The sequence below is a fragment of the Aulonocara stuartgranti genome (genome assembly GCF_965226115.1).
Source record: "Aulonocara stuartgranti genome assembly, chromosome: 23".
Classification (NCBI taxonomy): Eukaryota; Metazoa; Chordata; class Actinopteri; order Cichliformes; family Cichlidae; genus Aulonocara; species Aulonocara stuartgranti.
The window spans coordinates 9242561-9260088 of NC_138958.1; the positions used below are offsets into that span (position 1 = coordinate 9242561).

Genomic DNA, 17528 nt, shown 5'->3' on the forward strand with positions numbered 1-17528 from the left:
AGAGGCTTTTGAGGACTTCTGTATGTCAGAAAAAAACTGGGAACCACTGCTCTAATGTATACCTTTATTTTAGAGACTGCTGGCCACAGAGGTTTTTGATTACATGCAACTGGAAAAAGACAGACACAGAAAGTTAGTTCTCATCGGGGACAGGACGAGGTTTGAGCAACAGAATAAAAGCTGAAATGAAGTCACCAGAGACACAAGGGAGCAGGAAAGCAGATAATTTCACATTGGGCCTCCAGAGTGAGAGATGGGCAGCCCTTAAAAGGACATGGGAGACACAGGATTGGCTGAGACACTAGACTAACAAACCACTGGATTGGTCGGCTGCGCTAAAGTGACCTGCATGGAATGGAGAAACTTTCCAAATAAGGAAGAGACTTGTGGGAGCTGACCTTCATAACACAGAGAGGGAGCTGGAAGACAGAGAGAGAGGGGTGAGCAGACGGGGAGGGAGTGATGAAAGGACACATGGAGGGATGAGGAGAGCAAGAGCACAGGCTGTATGCTTGGGAGTTGACAGCATGGAAACTAAGCGGCTTCAGTGATCCCCCTCATAGAAAGCAGAGTGTGTTTCCCAGGAAAGAGCAGCCTGGTACGTTAAACACTGAGAAACAAACAGATAAATACACATTACCCAACATACATACACTCGGAGAGAAGAATTGTTTCCGGATGAGGTCAATCAACCTGTGATTAGATCCTGACTACGGGTGGTGGTGCAAGTGGTGAGTGCGGCTTCATGTGTGGCATACACGGTATCTCTCTTTAAACACACTCTCAATTAGACTACCACACAACTTCCACTTGTGGATGTTAATTAGAGGGTGTGATAATGTGTACACTGCTGTCACCAAGAAAACGACACTGAGAGCAGACGAGGCCCACTCTGACTCGCTTCTAAGTGTCAATGAGTTGAGTCGCAGGGAATGACTCGTACCTCGAAGGGACAAGGAGACCCTCTCCAAGTAAGGTGCTGTATGAATAAGAGAGTTTGTTTTTTCAGTTTCTTTACCTCAAAGTCAGCGGGTGTTTTTGAATAAGCTAAGGTCTGTGTTTAACACAGCGGTCCCCAACCTTTTTTGCACCACGGACCAGTTTATGTCCGATATTTTCACGGACCGACCTGTAAGGTGTTGCGGATAAATACAACAAATTAAAACCAGTACCTGTACCAAAAACAATTTATTCATAACACACGGGAAAAGACCCAGGGAAATCGAGTTAACGATATAAACAATAAAAAAATAACGATTAAAAACCCTGAAAACCATAAATTTCACACCTAGCCTCAAATCTCGCGGCCCAGTACCAAACAACTGAAGGACCAGTACCGGTCCGAGGCCCAGGGGTTGGGGACCGCTAGTTTAACACAGGCTTTAGACATTCTCATGCTCTGTTCACTAACAAAAAATAAGGAAATGTGTAAATTTAGGTAAAGTGGTCGCCCCATGATCGGAAGGTCGGCGGTTCGAATCCACTTAACGGCTACCCTGAGGTACCCCTGAGCAAGGTACCGTCCCTACACACTGCTCCCCGGGCGCCTGCTTAGTGGGCTGCCCACTGCTTCACTGAGTGAATGGGTCAAATGCAGAGAAAAAACAAGTAATTTCCCCATGGGGATCAATAAAGTATCCATTATTATTATTATTATTATTAAATTTAAGGTAAGAATGCAGAAGTAAGTGATGTATTTAAGTAGCAAGTATATACCACACATGTTGTACAGACAAAGTGGTAACCATGCCAACCAAAGATGTGGGATTCATTATCTCATTTTATTTTACCCAAAACCACGAAAATGGCTTTGGGAAAAATACAACGGTGTTTACATCACTGTGTTGTTCACTTATAGACAAGCAGAAGGAATGCTGAAGACAAGCAAACACACTATGCACTGCTAGGTTGAGCAAAAGGTCCAAAATTTATGTTGTGCTGGCCACTGCACTGGAATTTTGTACCTACTCACCCAGCTAGGACTGCTTTGTTGCTACTGGTCACAGTGCACGAGAGCCTCACACAGTGATTGGGTGATACTTTGCTAAAAGCCATTAGAAATAACAGGTTTCGTAGTGCTGAGGTGACACTGATACATTGTATCTAAAAGCTCTCTGATGTGAAGGGTTTCAGAAGATTTTCAAAGCAGCTTTATTGTGTGAAAACTGCCTTGCTGAACAAAATATATGCAAAACTCTTAAAAATTATAGAAAAAAATCCCTTTTGTTAGACGAACTGTGGCCGTGCTCATTTCTATCTGTACCTACAGTAGAACACACTGTAAACTGGAATACTGAAATTAAATAGATTCAATTAATTTAAAAACTAAAGCTCTGCTAACAAAAATATTTTAACATTTCCTTGTAAACTCTTTTTAAGCAGATTATTTTCGATTAGTTTGAACTATTTTGCGGTTTATTTAAGAATACCATACATTCAGTCTTCATGTTTGTGGGTGTGATGAGGGTTACTGGGAAAGTTTCACCCTATTGAAGTGTGAATCTTACCAAAGAACTGAATTTGTAAAAATGACGTCTTTTCTTCCCCTTCCTTTCACAATAAAAGTATCTTACATATACACTGAATGACTGCTGTAGATAACACGGTTTACAAAACTGCCTGACCTTTCCCCAATCATTGCACGCACACTTGAAACAGACACAAAAACACTACACTGGACCGGATCACCGGCCTCCTACTTTCCTCCCACCAACACACCATGACTCAACCGGCCTCTAAAAATAGACTACTCACAAAAATAGAAATGATCAATTCCTTTTTCTTTTTTTTTTAAATTACTCATTCCACAAAAATTAGAGGTTTTTGTTTTTTACACTGAATACTTTCAGTGAATGAAACCAGATCTATGTGGTTGTGATGGGTGTGTTTACATACACAGTGACACTTGGAGTGCGTCCACTGTTTAAATGATTCCAAAGGTCCACAACAGTGTGCGTGCGTTACATGAAACTATTATATCTCTCCTGCTCATTTGACATAGATAGATAATGTTTCTGCTGCCATAAAGAGAATGTGGATTTTATTTCCAGACGTGGCCTAGTTTAAAATGTACCTTACGATGGATGAATCTCATTCGTGTCACCTGAATTTGAGAGATTTCTTTAGATGATTAATTCCATAGATCTATACCTCTTCTCAGTCATCCTGTCTCTCTCAAGTCTTCAGTCATTCAAGAAACATTATAAATCTAAAACACAAAATGACAAACAAAAGACACTGGATATGGGTGTCTCTCTCATTCTTATCCATGACAGTAAATCAGCTCTGCGGTCAGTGCTGAACGTTTATTCTGAAAGGGCCGGCTTTCAGCTGGCAGACTGCATGCTTTTATTGTGTAGGAGGAGGAGCTCACAGACAGACTGACTCAGAGGGAGAGAGAGAGAGAGAGAGAGAGACTGTGTCTGTCACTGTCTGGCCGCTCACCGCTATATATGCGTCTCCTACCTGAAAGTGGAGCAGTCAGTTGCAGTCCACTCTCCTGCAGGGAAATATCTCCACCACAGACATTACCACTCAAGGTAAAGCTTTTTCTTTTACTTGTCTAAACTCAGATCTCAATTGAATTAAGCTTGGGGACTTTTCATTAACTTTCAAAAACTCAGAATTTCTTGAATTTATTTGCATTTTCTGACTGAAACACTTTGTCAGTAAAATAAAAATAGAGAGCAGAAGAAGAAAAGGGAGGCAAACGACTGAGGTAGAATAAACAGCAGCTTTTTTTTCCTTCACAGTCTCCGGGTTTACCAGCTCAACATGTTAATGTTTAAATCATATGTTGTCAGAGCTGGTGTGTGGTTTAGGAGCAGACGGAGGCTGAGTGTGATAACCATTCATTTCGGAGGCTCTAGAAAGGCAGCGAGTTTGGACTGCAAAGAGAAAAAGAAGAAAAAGGAGAGAAGGGGGGGGGGGGGAGAAGAAGAGTAGCATCACTATGAGCGACTTTAGCTGAAGTTAGTTTGTTAGTTTTCTTTCCAGCAGTGCGACTGTGTTTATGTGGCGAGGTTCATTTGTTTGCAGAGCGCCTCTGTGGAGTCAGATGGATTAGTTAACACAATAGTCTGTTAGGTGGAAAAAACTTCTGACTTACTCCGCTGTAACTCTTCACTGACTGAGTTCTTTCTCTCTCTGGCTCTTCCTTTTCCTTCATCCGCCTCCTCCTTCTACCCTTCTTTCCCTCCACTCCTGCTGTTAATCCCATTTGATGGCGATGTCTTTCCCACTTCAATCCACCGAAGAATGTCTTCAGCATTCCTTCTATAGAGAAAGGGGGAAAAAAACAATCAGGGCTGAGCCAGAGGAGTGGGGAGAAGAGGGAGAGATGGATGGAGGTGTATAGAGAAAAGCAGGGCTCGCTGATTGTTGAGAGCCTCTTCACCTTGCGTATGAAATATGAGCCCAGATAGAGCGCGAGGGGGGGGGAATAAGAGAAAAAGAGAAAGTAGGGCAGAGAGAAAGTGGAAGTGTGTGATCGGGCAGCCGTAAGCTGGTTTTTTTTTTTTGTTTTTTTTTTTTTGGTGTGGCTGGAATAAGAAAAATGCTCCGTGTTACGCTTTAAAGAGAGGGGGAGAAAGGAAAACAGTCTGGTTCTGTTTTATGTGGTGTGTGTGCAATTAGAGCCAAAGAGAATGAGGAGGTGGAGGTATACCAGGGAAGAGTGGGGCTGAAAATAAGCTAAAGAGAACGTATGCACTGAGATGAAGAACTGAATGATGGAGAGCGGCTGCAGATGAAGCAGCAGCAGACTGGATTCTGAGCGTCAGACAACCCTGTGAGATTATTCTGAAATGCTCGTGGAAAATTGGAGCGGTTTCTTTGTTAGCTCGTTTTCTCTTGTGAAAGTAAGTAGAGGTGGACATATATGAACAAGGGAGTCCAGAGAGAGAATGAAAAGAGCGCAGGCTTCTTTGTGTTGTGTCAGAATTATTTTCCCAGCTGTTGCCATGTGTAAATTAAAATTTCACAACATTACACAACAGATTTGTACATGTAAGACTTACTGCAAGTTTCTCTGTACTCACAAAGTTTAGAAATTCTCAACATGACACATTTTCTAGGGAAGGATAACACAAAAAGTAAGCAAATGGAAACTTGAGTCAGAAGGCACAGTTAAACAAGACAGTCTTACTAACAGTGTGTCAATCTGTCACTTTGTCAGACTGATGGTGTGTTTTTGCTCGAGGGCATCGGACAGCTTCGTGCTGACACACGTAATAGTAATGATGCAATGCTCACCGGTGAATATAAGCAACAGTAGCTGTGAACCAGATGTGTGTTTCAATATCTATACCCATTTTTGTGCTGCAACTGTGTGATTTTAATCTCACAGTTCTCTTGAACTCGGTCTCTGATTTAAGTCACCATTTGTGCGACACTATTTCCAGGCAGTGTTTGAGTTGTAGGTGTGATACCGGAGCTTAGTTTCGCTATTTCTCTATGAATCATTTACAGACTGCGAAGCCGTGCTGTTACCCAGCCACAGGTGTTTGTAGAAACAAACACACAATAGGGTCTGCTGTAGCCTGAAAGCATAATACCCACTAAAGCCATTCCTCAGTCTTCCTGCTGAGGCTGCTGAGAACTGCAGCCTCAGTTCTCCTCATGTTGTTGTTTACAGAAGGAAACCCCTCATTACTGATGATGTACACTCAACAACTTCCTGTTCTCCCCCTTCTCCCTCGTACGCTTCCTGTCATCAGCTGGACGGGTCTAATAAAGCGGCTCCGTCTTTTACAGCCAGCTGCAGAGCTAACGAGATGGGCGGCAAATAAACCTGTGGATGGCTCCCAGCTTGCTTCGATAGTCGGTGGAACAGTGGATGAGTTTCTCACGCACTTTGTTTGCGCTTCCTGAACAATAACAAACAGTACAGTGCAAGCACAGATATTTAGAAGGTTGAGGTCTTCATTTATTAAAGCAGCATGCTGCTGGTAATGACCCACTGCATCTGGCACATCTCAGTGTTTAGCAGGCTGATACATCACGGGGCTGTAAAAGAGTCCTTCAATTAAGTTACTGTCAAGCTGTTCTGGAGTCTGTTTATTGAGCTTTTAGAAACTGCAGAGATGGATTCCTCTTAGCCCTTTTTTTACCCTTCCCTCCTTTTCCTTTTATAAAAAAGGGATTTAAAGACAGGATCCAGCCCAAGGAAAGTATTTTTCAGGATGAAAATAAGAGGAGACTCAAAGGCTTATTGCCTATTTATACCACCAAAAAAGAGAGAGGGTAAAAAAAGACAGACATAAGAGTAATGCTGCTTTACAGTTGGAATGACAGACAGAGGAGCTGGAGCATTTTCTCTCAGCGAAGCAGAGTGCTTTGTGGGCCAGCTGGCTCAGACCAGAACAGCAAAACACAGTGCCGTTGGCTTGACGACAGAGGAACACTTCCCTCCTAATTCAGACCCGCTCGCCGCAAGAACAAAGAATAAGAGCGAGTGATGGGAGCCTGTTCTGCTTCTCGGCGCATTTTAAACAACTTGTAATCATCTACTCAAGGTATAGGTCACGTTTTAGTAAGGATTCTGCTCTTCTGGAGTGCAGATGGGATGAAGAAGTCGGACATTGTGTAGTGGCTTGTCATGCACTTTGTGGTCACAGCGGTGCGGATGATGAGAGCTGGAGGCTGCACAGCTGCAGGGTCATAGAAGTCTGGAAGACTCCTGGTCACTTGCTTCATGTAAACTTTAGAGTGGACTATAAAACTATTCGTGCAGCTTCAAACACAAGCTAACATAACATTTTCATGCACTTTCAAATGTGAAGCAAATGTCCAAATGGGAGTCGGAGTCCAGTCTTATCTAGTAAAATTAGAGTCCGACTATGCTAAATGGCATTTAGCTGGAAGTGAAATGCATTTCAGTGCTGACTGACACTAGGAGTATATTGTTGTATAGTAATAATGTATAGTTTGACTTATAATGAATGAAGACCCCTTGGAAAGTGAAGAGCTCTTTTTAAGACAAAGGGATGAACTCAGTTACAGGATAATATCTGCCCTTCGTCCTACTTACACAGCATAAAAGAGGGGGGAAACACTAACTTCTCCAACAGAAATACTATACTCAGCTCTAAGAGAGTGTCAAAAGTGTAGGTAAATGCTAAAAAGGTCTTTGAGGTCTTCCCCTGCTGAGGCAGTAAAGCATTGTGTCGAGGAGAGTGGGATGAGGCTTTGAGGAAATTAAGAGTGTTTCCTCTCTGCTGGAGCAGACGGGCAGGGTGCTTATGCCTCCGAGAACACCGCCAAAAAAGGAATCAAACCGCTGCGGAGAGCTGTGAGCCTCACGAGCTGCCAAACTATTCCTGTAAAAGAGCTCTTTTGGTGGACTCCCAAACAGGAGACCTTTGGGGAATGTAAAGGAAAATGTATACAAAGAGGGGGGGGGACACTGAATTGATTGTGTGCTCAGTGAGTCCTGTAAGGGGAGCACCAGGTGGAATGACTGCAGGGGATGTTTTTGAATTATTGACTTTTATTTGAGCCAATGAATTCCCTTCTGGGAGTGTATTACCAAAATACTTGCCTAGGACACAGTCTATGTGATGATCTCCAATTAAGGGTAAAAGTATGTATGCAGTACCTACAACTGATAAATGGTAGGCTGAATGAAATCACCGAGAGTAGATGGCAAAAGCTAAAAGTAGTTTGAAACATCTGAACCGAGGTATTGTTGATACAATTGTTCTTTTAGTCCATCTGGCAGGACTCGTGTCAAATTATGCTACGACTATCAGTTTTGTCAAATTAGCACTGGTGACATTTGTAAATCTGTACCCCGAGCCGAGAGGAAGGGGGTTTTCTTTGCATTGTCACAGATGAAAAATAGTGGAAACGCTCCGCTGATTATTCAACATCTGGAAAAGATTTGGGCACATGAACTTGGTGGACTCTTGACAACACGCACCACTGGGATGTACAGTATATTCTGAGCAGGCAGCCTGTGAAGAACTCATCAGTCTCACATGCTCATGTGAGCTGTAGACTCAAGGTTTATAACTTTTCATCCTTTTTTCCCAAAGACCTACGGCCTCCTGATCCTCAGGGAGAGCACCTCAGAGTTCACTCATGTCCTGTGATTTTCAAAACATTTTAAAACCCTCCTGGTTCGACAACTGAAACTTTACATTATGAGTTAGCCTCCGTCTCCTCCACAATGACACAGGAACTGATTGACCACGCCTGTGCAAAAATAAATCACGATCCTGGCAAAATGACACAGAAATATTGCATTTTTTTCCCCTTCATTCTGCAAATTCGAGGAGCCACACCTGGGGTTTTACTTTTCCACAGCTCTGCTTATACCCCAGTTTTCTGTCCATCCACTTCAACGCTGCTGAACAACAGGAACAGAGCTGTTTTCTTCACTGTTGCACTTATCATCTGGTTCCAGCGCCACGCTTGATGTATTGTCAACAGTCGGGGTTTTTAACAAGTCTTTGTTAGAGGCTAGAGGCTGATAAACTATCAGTCGGTGCCGCTCGTGCAGTGGTTTCCTCCCAGAAGTTGCACACATACCAACACTTTGCCCAAGCCTCTGGCCTGACAAGCTATCACCTTCAGAGCAGAGGAAAAACATTTCACACAGTTCGACTCCTGCTGACAACTGTCAGGCTGACGGCCGAGTGCTGATGTCATCCTGAAAATGCTTTGCGTCTTTAATAATTTACATCTTTGCTAACTTCACTTGACTTTCCAAACACTTTGACTCTCCATTGATGATGTTCACATCTGGCCTCCAACCTTCCTGCCAGTTTTGTTCTGACTACAGTTGGATTGAGACCAGGCTATTGTGTCATGCATAAACTAAAAACAGATGATTTTGTAACATTTTTACTGTTACCTTGTTATCATCTGCCCCTCAGGGTTTTTTTTTTAAAAAACATTTTTATGAAACTTTATTTTCTGATGACTGGTTGTTCTTCACAGGAACGCGGCACAGCTGAAGCAGCTGCAGGACCAGATTCTGTTGGAGCAGCAGGAAGCAGCCAACTGGCAGCAGCAGCAGCTGGAGCAGCAGAATCAGGAAATCCCACCTCCACCTCTGCAGCCACTTCAGGAAGTATCTCCACCTGCTCCTCCATCCCCACCTCTCCCACCTCCTCCCTCCTTCCAGGAGTTGGAGAACAGCACAGCCATGCAAGCCAGCACATTCAACTATGCCCGGCCCAAGCAGTTCATTGCAGCGCAGAGCCCCGGTGGGGCGGGCTACGTCACCCAGTCCTCTGGCTCCTCTGGATCCAGCCTGTCATCCCCTCTGTCTCCACCCACCTCACACAAGTCCTTCAGCAGGGTCACCATGCCCACCTTCACCAAGGCGGGCGGCCTCGAGTCCCCAAGCTCTCCTTCCTTCCCTCCTCCACCTCCGCCCTTCCTCAGCTCCGGCAGCCTGTCCTCTCCATCAGGTCCCGCCCAAGACTTTCCTCCTCCACCTCCTCCTCCCCCTCCACCCGTAGCCACATCTCCAGCATACTCAGATATGTCCTCGCCTTTCTCTTCCGTCCCTCCATCTCCTGCCTCCAGCTTCCTTTCCTCAGTGTTGCCCTCCACACCTTCCACACCTGGCAGCCCTACAGTCAATGCCATGGGTCTTCCTAAAGGCAACGGGACTGTGTAAGTGACATTCAAATACACTTTTAACCACATATATTTTTTTTACAGAGTCTGTCAGCAGCATCAGGCCAGCACAGTCTGTGTGTCAGGCACTAACTGCTGCCAGCTGAGTGCAGAATGTCTGCTGCTGGATGGAAGATGACATGTTTACATTTTTTTGCAGCATGTTTACAGGAAAATGCCAACTAGAGACCCCACACACATAAACAAAAGTTGCTCAAAAGGTGCAAGGCCCTCACCCCAATTGGGGAAAAAAATATACACAAAGTCCTCGAGACGGAAAGATTTGTTGAAATTAATATAAACAATAACGTTAGCTTATATTTTTTAAAAAAATCTATCACTCTGCAGAGTATCTAGCTGATTTTGCACTCTGCTTATTGAGTTAGCTGATAAAAATCTGTTTGTGTGTAGATAATCCTCGTCTGATGGCGTCCCTGAAGAGAGTAATTTTTTTTTCCTTCCATCAAGGACATTCCGCCTTTTAGCTCTTTGCCAGTAAATTTTCATCACTCCCGAACTCCCCCTGCTATTCCTGGAATTCCTGCTGCACTTGTGAGAGATAAGAAGACACACTGCGAAATGCTATAGCTGAACATGTCCAGATAAGGGTTCATGTTAGAAAGCAAGTGGGGCAGCCATGGAGGAAAGAGGTGCTGAGATTATGTGAGTCACACAGTGACGGGGGGCCAGACCCTATATTGATCTCAGCCACTTTCCTGCTGTTCAAAACTTCTGTTTACGAGGGGCTTAAAGGGAAGGGTAAGGGGGATATAACGGTTTGTTTCAGACAGTGGAAATAATACCAAGTCCTCCTATATAATAAATAAAGGTTATTTTCAACTTTTTGTCATTCTTTTAGCAAAGCATTTCCAAGGAAGTCCTCTGTCACAAAGACACCACGCATCGCCTCAGACTCAGACATTCAGGGATCCAAGGATGCGGTCATCCAGGATTTGGAGAGAAAACTGCGCTTCAAAGAGGAGCGCATCAGCAATGGTCAACAGGTATGTGTTTGTAGGTGTATGTGGGTGTGTTAAATTCTTAGTAAAATACTGAACAGTGTGTTTGCAGACAGTTACTGAATGAGCTTGTTCAGTAACCATTAACACGGAATAACAAGTGTCCCAACATATCCAACCAAGGAAAAATTCAAAGAGCGTTTGATTCATGCACCCTCAAGGAAATTCATTATGCTTCCTCCACATATAATCGATCCCCTATTGACACAAGGCTTAGATACAAATAATGCAGTGTAAAAGTGTGTGTTTTTCTAACTCGCACACTAACCCGCACTGACCCCATTAATCACTGCTTCCAGAGGTTAACCTATGAGGAGAAGATGGCTCGCAGGCTCTTGGGTGCTGACAACGCAGCCACGGTCTTAAACACACAGGACACAGAGGAGGAGCCAGTCACACAGGTACGGCAGCTCTTTATCAGGATCCACACACACTGGAGGGAGGAACAAAACAGCACACGCACAAACCTGAAATCACACAGGCATGAAACCGTTTTACCAGCATATCTACACCGGCACAAATCCCCCTGCTGCATGCATACCACACATGCACCTCTCTGTGTGTCCACTGATACTTCGCTGGTGTCATTCCTATCTCATGATCACTGGCTTTCCTCCACCCCAAGCCACTGTAAACACTGCTGAGTGCACGTTATGAAAGCAGGGTGTAAACACTGCAAAGTCCTCCAGAGCCCTCCATAAAAAGCTCTGTTTATGCAAACTCCTAGAACCAAGTGTTGCTGCAAACATGTTGTTCAAAGGCTCTCTTAGACACCAAATAGTCACTTTGGAGAAACAGAAAAGAAGCACAACATCCCCACAGAGTTGGTTATGAATTTCAAAGACAAAGAAAGAGAAATCAAAGCCTTAATTTGTTTTTTAGATCTTTCAGTGTATTTCAATAGCATTTTAGACTGGGATAGCCAATAATGATTCAAATCAGACTATATGGAGGACATCACAGTGATGCATTATCATCCTTCAGCAACATGCACACATAGACTACATGAAAGTTGCCAGTAAACATCCCCATATCACATCTTGTGTCCACAATGTCAGAGTTAGCACTCTGCCACCCCTATGTGCTACTGCCTCTTTGTATGCGGAGCAACTCAGCTGATTAGAGCAATACAGCTAGTTTGCATGGCGAAGCTTGCACTAGTGCATTATGCCACTTTGTATTTGATAAAGTGTCTTGCATGTATTTGTATTCTTTTTTTCTTTTGAGAGCAGGTAAGTTTGAACATGCACACAAACCAGACTATAAGAGGTGGACGTAGCCTATATGGAAGTACCTCAAACTGAGATTATTTAACATCCAGCAGGGGGCGCTTTATCTGGTTGGAAATAAAAGGTTAGATCTTTAGAAGTCTATGAGAAAATGACCCTTCTTTTCCAATCATCTCTGTCCCCAGTAGACACTTTTCTGATGGATTTATGGTCTCAATAACTAGTTTAAAGTCTCTTTTAATACAGCATGATGTTTATTTTCTATATGTTATCCTGATTTTTATTCGAATAAGCAGTAAAATATACTTAGTAGTAACTGACAGTTCGCTAGTGTCCTCAGTTTTTTATTTAGATAGATTCGCTTATTAAAATAAGTAAGGATGATGGCTCCCAAACTGGAATCCACAAACCAGTGGTTCACATCACCGTGGCTACTTCCATCTTTTATATAAAGAATTTAGCAACAGCAAACTTTAAAACACAACTGTTTCTTGCCCTGTTTAATCCATCATGACAGACACACAAACAAAGCCTCTTTTTCTCCCAACAGGAAGACAAATCATCTGATAGAGACTCTTACCCTCAAAAGGTTATTGACACCTTCTCCTGGTTTTTCTTTCACTCTAAAATATCACTGTGTCAAGCTATGCACACAAAAATCATAAACGTGTACAGTTTAACTGAAGCGGGATCAGGTGTGACAGTTATCTTATTTGGAAACAAGTGTTATAGAAAGGATACAGGGATACAGAATTTGTTACTGATCACTCAGCTTTTATATCCACTGGTCGCTTTTTGCGGTTGGTTTGCAAATATTCACAAAAGAGTGTTTAGTGTTTGTCCTTATCTGCACCTTTTACTGCCTATTTTCATTTAATGTGCAATATAAATTTTAGATACTAAAGCATGTTGAGAGCTTAATTGCAACATAACCATCAATCAGCACATTTGGTTCTACCACATATGTTTGTCCTCACTTTGCTGCCATCACAAAGTGCATGCTGTAGTTTTAGGCCACATCTTTACTTTGAAAGATTTTAACATGGAACCAGCCGCCTCTGTATTATTACCGGATAATAGCTCGCCAGTTCAGGACTTCTATAATTGCTGTGATCCTAAGCAGCACAGCAAGTTCAGGAAGATATATGTTGGCTCTGCAGCTGTGCCCGGAGGCCTGTCATTATCTGTGTGATGTGTCATCAGAGCAAGCTGCTCTGCAGATGTTCTCCACTGCCTCCTCAGAGTTCCAGCACTGAAAGATTGATGAAGATGATGAGATAGAGGAGTGCCTCATGTGGGTAAAGACAGTTAGGAAATTGGGAGAAAGTTGGTAGTTTCAGTAACCTTGAAGACAGTTTTATGAGTTTGTAAAAAGTTAAAATTGGGCAAAATGGGTTGTATCGATAGCTGTCCTCACGCTTTTAAATGCACTTGCACTCGCTATGGGTTCACACAAACCACTCACTCTCTCTCACTAATGCAGTGTTTCTGCTGCAGTGTTTGTCTAAATCAATTTTTTTGTCTCTTTTACTTATTTAGGAATACAAAGTGTCGAGCTTTGAGCAGCGTCTGATCAGTGAGATCGAGTACCGTTTGGAGCGTTCTCCGGTGGAGGAATCGGACGATGACGTGGAGCACGATGAGAACTCTGGTGGCCGAGGGGTGGCACCATCTTTCGACCAGAAACTCAAACACTACAAAGTCTTTGAGGGCATGCCAGTCACCTTCTCCTGCAAGATCAAAGGAGACCCCAAACCAAAGGTGAGAGGGTCTACATCGAATTTAGAGAACATCAACGCACTTAAACACAGCTGGGATGATTCATATGTTATTCTGGAGCATTTATTAAGGTTCAAATTCCTGGCTTGAGGGGGTTCCTGATATGTGATGGTGCTGATGGAAAGTGTATATACTGTACATTTATTGTACACTGGGATAAGGAGAGGCTCTTTGCGGGAATACACTCTGGGACTAACTGGCTGGTTGGCTCTGTGTGTATTAATCAGACTGTGTTGACAGGTTTAATGGGAAAAAAATAAGAAATGACATAGGGGCCAAATATTCATGGAGTATTACCTTTCATTCATCCATCCATCCTGTTCTGCTTAGTTAAGACCAGGTGGCAGGGAGCAGCAGCCCAAGAAGAGATGTCTAAACCCATCTCTCCTCAGCTTGTTTCTGGTAGAATCCTAAAAAACCCCAACTGCCTCCTTTTGATATGGTAGAGCAGCATCTCTACTATTCCTGTCTTCCTACAGTCTTTAATGAGCCCATTCACCCTTTCCAGGAATAGCCTTTCTGCCACTTGTAGCTACGATCTTATTCTTTAAGTCATTACCCATTTATGATTACAGGTGAGGACTGGGGCAAAGCTTCCCCAGTAAATCAAAAGCAATGTCTTTAATCTGTCTGTCAATCTCCAGCTCTCCTCCCCTGTAGCAGGCACTCCATCCTTTTCTGTCTAAGAACAATGTCCTTAGAAGTTTTGCTTTTAGTCCTAGCCACTGTGCATGCCCAACAGGATCATATCATCTTTAAATAACAAGTTATGAACAGAACTTGTAGCAGAGTCCAATGCCGACCTGGAGTCAGTCTGCCTTATTCCCATCAATATAAACCAAATATTGCTAGGGGAAAAAAGTGATTTCTTTGCGATGTTAGTGCCAAAGTCAGTCCATGAAAAACATAACTTGTCTGATAATTGTATGATCTTGTGCTGCAGGTCTACTGGTTTAAAGATGGTAAGCAGATCTCTAAGAGGAGCGAGCACTACAGGATCAGCCGAGATCCTGATGGAACCTGCTCCCTGCACACTGCTGCAGCCTCACTGGACGATGACGGCAACTACACCATCTTGGCAGGCAACCCTGAGGTGAGTTGAAAAAACGATGCAAACACCTATGTTCGACTGCCTGTCTGATATGTCACCACTCATAAAAATAATGTTCTCTGGCTTGAACGGGAAGAGGGGGTTGAATGAGACAGGAAAACCCTGAAGAGGTTCCAAAGTTTATGTCGAACAGGCCCTCGAACTGTCTTTTCCAGCTCTAACACTCACATTTCATTTCCTCCTCTCAGTCAGACTTGCCGTTCCTGGCGTTTTATCACCTCATAAGTTCCCTCTCTTCCTCTCTCAGGGCAGGGTGAGCTGCACTGGCAGGATGATGGTCCAGGCGGTGAACCAGCGAGGTCGCAGCCAGCGCTCAGCACCTGGACACATGCGCAGGTGAGGCTGGCAGCAGAGGGAGAGAAGACAAACAAAATCTCCGTCTGGCGCGTGTGGTGCAGGCTGTTCACCATCTGCACGTGCTTCTGTGCTCGCTCACACATTTCCGCACGGATTCAAAACAGTCCAAGAAGCTTCTATTTAAGCAAATGTTTGCCGTGAGCTGAATCCCACTGTTCGGGGGAGAAAAGCTCAGTGTTAATGAGAGGGAACACCTGTTAGCATGGCTCTGTTTTTCATTGCTCTAATGGTCTTGTATATGCAGTATGCAGTCGTGCAAGGCCAGATATTGAAAAATGCACTGACGATCGCAGACATTCTTATGGTCGCTTACAGAACATAAAAAACACCTGTAATCTGTTATCAAGATGAACACACCCTGATTAAATTAGAGCTTAAGGATGTTTTGAGTAAGGAGAGAGATCCAGATAACAATCAGTGTCTCCTGCTCTCTTTATTTCTCTCCTTGGCTGATATTCAGGCAGTGTGGTGATGTCACTGTGTTTGAGTATAGTTATAAGAACATCTCCAGGTCCTGTCCTGCTGTACAAGTCTTAAAGAGACTTTTACATGTCACAAAACAGGAAGTGGAAGTAGGGGAAAGAGAACTGGAGGTTTTTTTTAACCCTTTAAACCCTAACCCGTCACCGATGACGGTTAGCATTTTTAGCAACTCCAGGCCTCGAGGGCCGGTGTCCTGCAGGTTTTAGATCTCACCCTGGGTCAACACACCTGAATCAAATGATTAGCTCATTACCAGGCCTCTGGAGAACTTCAAGACATGTTGAGGAGGTAATTTAGCCATTTAAATCAGCTGTGTTAGATCAAGGACGCATCTAAAACCTGCAGGACACCGGCCCTTGAGGCCTGGAGTTGCCTTCCCCTGGTTTAAAGGGTAAATTAGGTCAGGGTTTAAAGGGTTAAAGTATTCTTTAAAGTATTCTCCTGGGGCGGTACATGCTACCGCCCCAGGAGATCTTTGAGGTCAGCAGACCTGATGCTTTTAGATGTTCCCAGGTACAGACTAAAGACTAGGGGAGAGAGGGCTTTTGCTGTGGCTGCACCCAGACTGTGGAACAGTTTACCTCCTCACATCAGATTCTCCACAATCCTTGGAACTTTTAAAACTGCTCTTAAAACTCACCTCTTCTCATTGGCTTTTAGCAAGGTTTAACTTATTGTTTTAATTTATTGTTTTATCAGTGAGGTGTTTTATGTACTTGTGTTTTATTGTATTTTATATTTGTATTTTATTGTACAGCACTTTGGTCAGCCTCGGTTGTTTTTAAATGTGCTTTATAAATAGACTTGACTTGATTCTACTCTTTCTGACAGGGGGGATTTCACCTATGATTTTATGTGCTTCCCCGTGTAGCCTTAGTTGAGAGTTTAACAGTCAGCAAATAAAAACTAAAAGTTTGTTCTTTTCCAAAACATCTCATTAATTCCGAGCTTAAATTTTAATCCCAGAAACCCTTTGTCTGTCTGTCTCTCTCTCTCTCTCTCTATCAGGCCCAGGTCCAGGTCTAGAGACAGCGGTGATGAGAACGATAACATCCAAGAGCGTCACTTCCGCCCCCACTTCCTGCAGGCGCCTGGTGACCTCATTGTTCAGGAAGGCCGCCTGTGTCGAATGGACTGCAAGGTAAATACACACCTCTAGTGTAACATGTGCCAGCATGGGTGTACACTGTGATAAAACAGAGGAAGGAAGGAACTATGGTTGTACTGTGGTTGCTCAGTCAATTAATAACAATATTAAAAACACCTATACAGCACTTTTTAACAATGTTACAAAATGTTTCACGATTAGAACTTCTTGCATTACATAAACGAGCATACATATACCAATGTGCTGTGCATACAGCTTTTATTATTGTAGGAGGTCAAGTCGATGAAATGGTCCAAATCTGGAAGCATCGAGTTTTTCCACAGTGTTTGGACTGATGTGATGTAATAGCACATGGCAGGTTTTATTAGTGGCAGCCTGATTCTCTTTTCAGTCTGTTTTGAGAAAGGTCTTCCCTGTTAAAACTGTTAATATATGGCTAGCACTGCTGCCAGACAGAAACGGTCCTGATTTCAGAACTTTCTATATGGAGATTGCAAACCCTCCCTGTTTTTACCCAGGTTTTCTTCAGGAACTCAAAAACAACATATAAAGTTGATGGCCTGGCACACTCTTACAAAAGAAGTTTCTAATATCAAAAGCTGCACGTGGTTGAAAAAGTAATTTCGATAACTCAAAACCAACTTTTTTATAAAGTTGGTTTTGAGATGCTGCGTTTTTGATGTAAAAAAGAAGAAAAAACAAACTTTTTGTTTTTTGGGTTTGTGTTTTTTCTTTGGTTGAGTATGGCGTGTCAAGCTATGAACTTTAATGTGCCTGTGGTTTCAGCCCTGTGTTACAGTGTGTTACAATCT

At 43.2% G+C, this 17528-nt stretch overlaps 1 protein-coding gene across 6 annotated transcripts in view; it reads left to right on the forward strand.

The window, feature by feature from the left end:
- Positions 1–17528, forward strand: part of palld (palladin, cytoskeletal associated protein) — a 67473-nt gene that overhangs the window by 46184 nt on the left and 3761 nt on the right. For 4 of the 6 annotated variants that reach the window (XM_082525547.1, XM_082525548.1, XM_082525551.1 and 1 more), the window contains 8 exons: positions 8944–9627; positions 10490–10634; positions 10949–11050; positions 12429–12467; positions 13418–13639; positions 14601–14750; positions 15016–15104; positions 16617–16749. In XM_082525547.1, the coding sequence (XP_082381673.1) occupies positions 8944–9627; positions 10490–10634; positions 10949–11050; positions 12429–12467; positions 13418–13639; positions 14601–14750; positions 15016–15104; positions 16617–16749 (1564 nt within the window). The remainder of the gene's footprint in view (positions 1–8943; positions 9628–10489; positions 10635–10948; positions 11051–12428; positions 12468–13417; positions 13640–14600; positions 14751–15015; positions 15105–16616; positions 16750–17528) is intronic. The other 2 variants (XM_082525549.1, XM_082525550.1) reach the window with 1 other exon arrangement.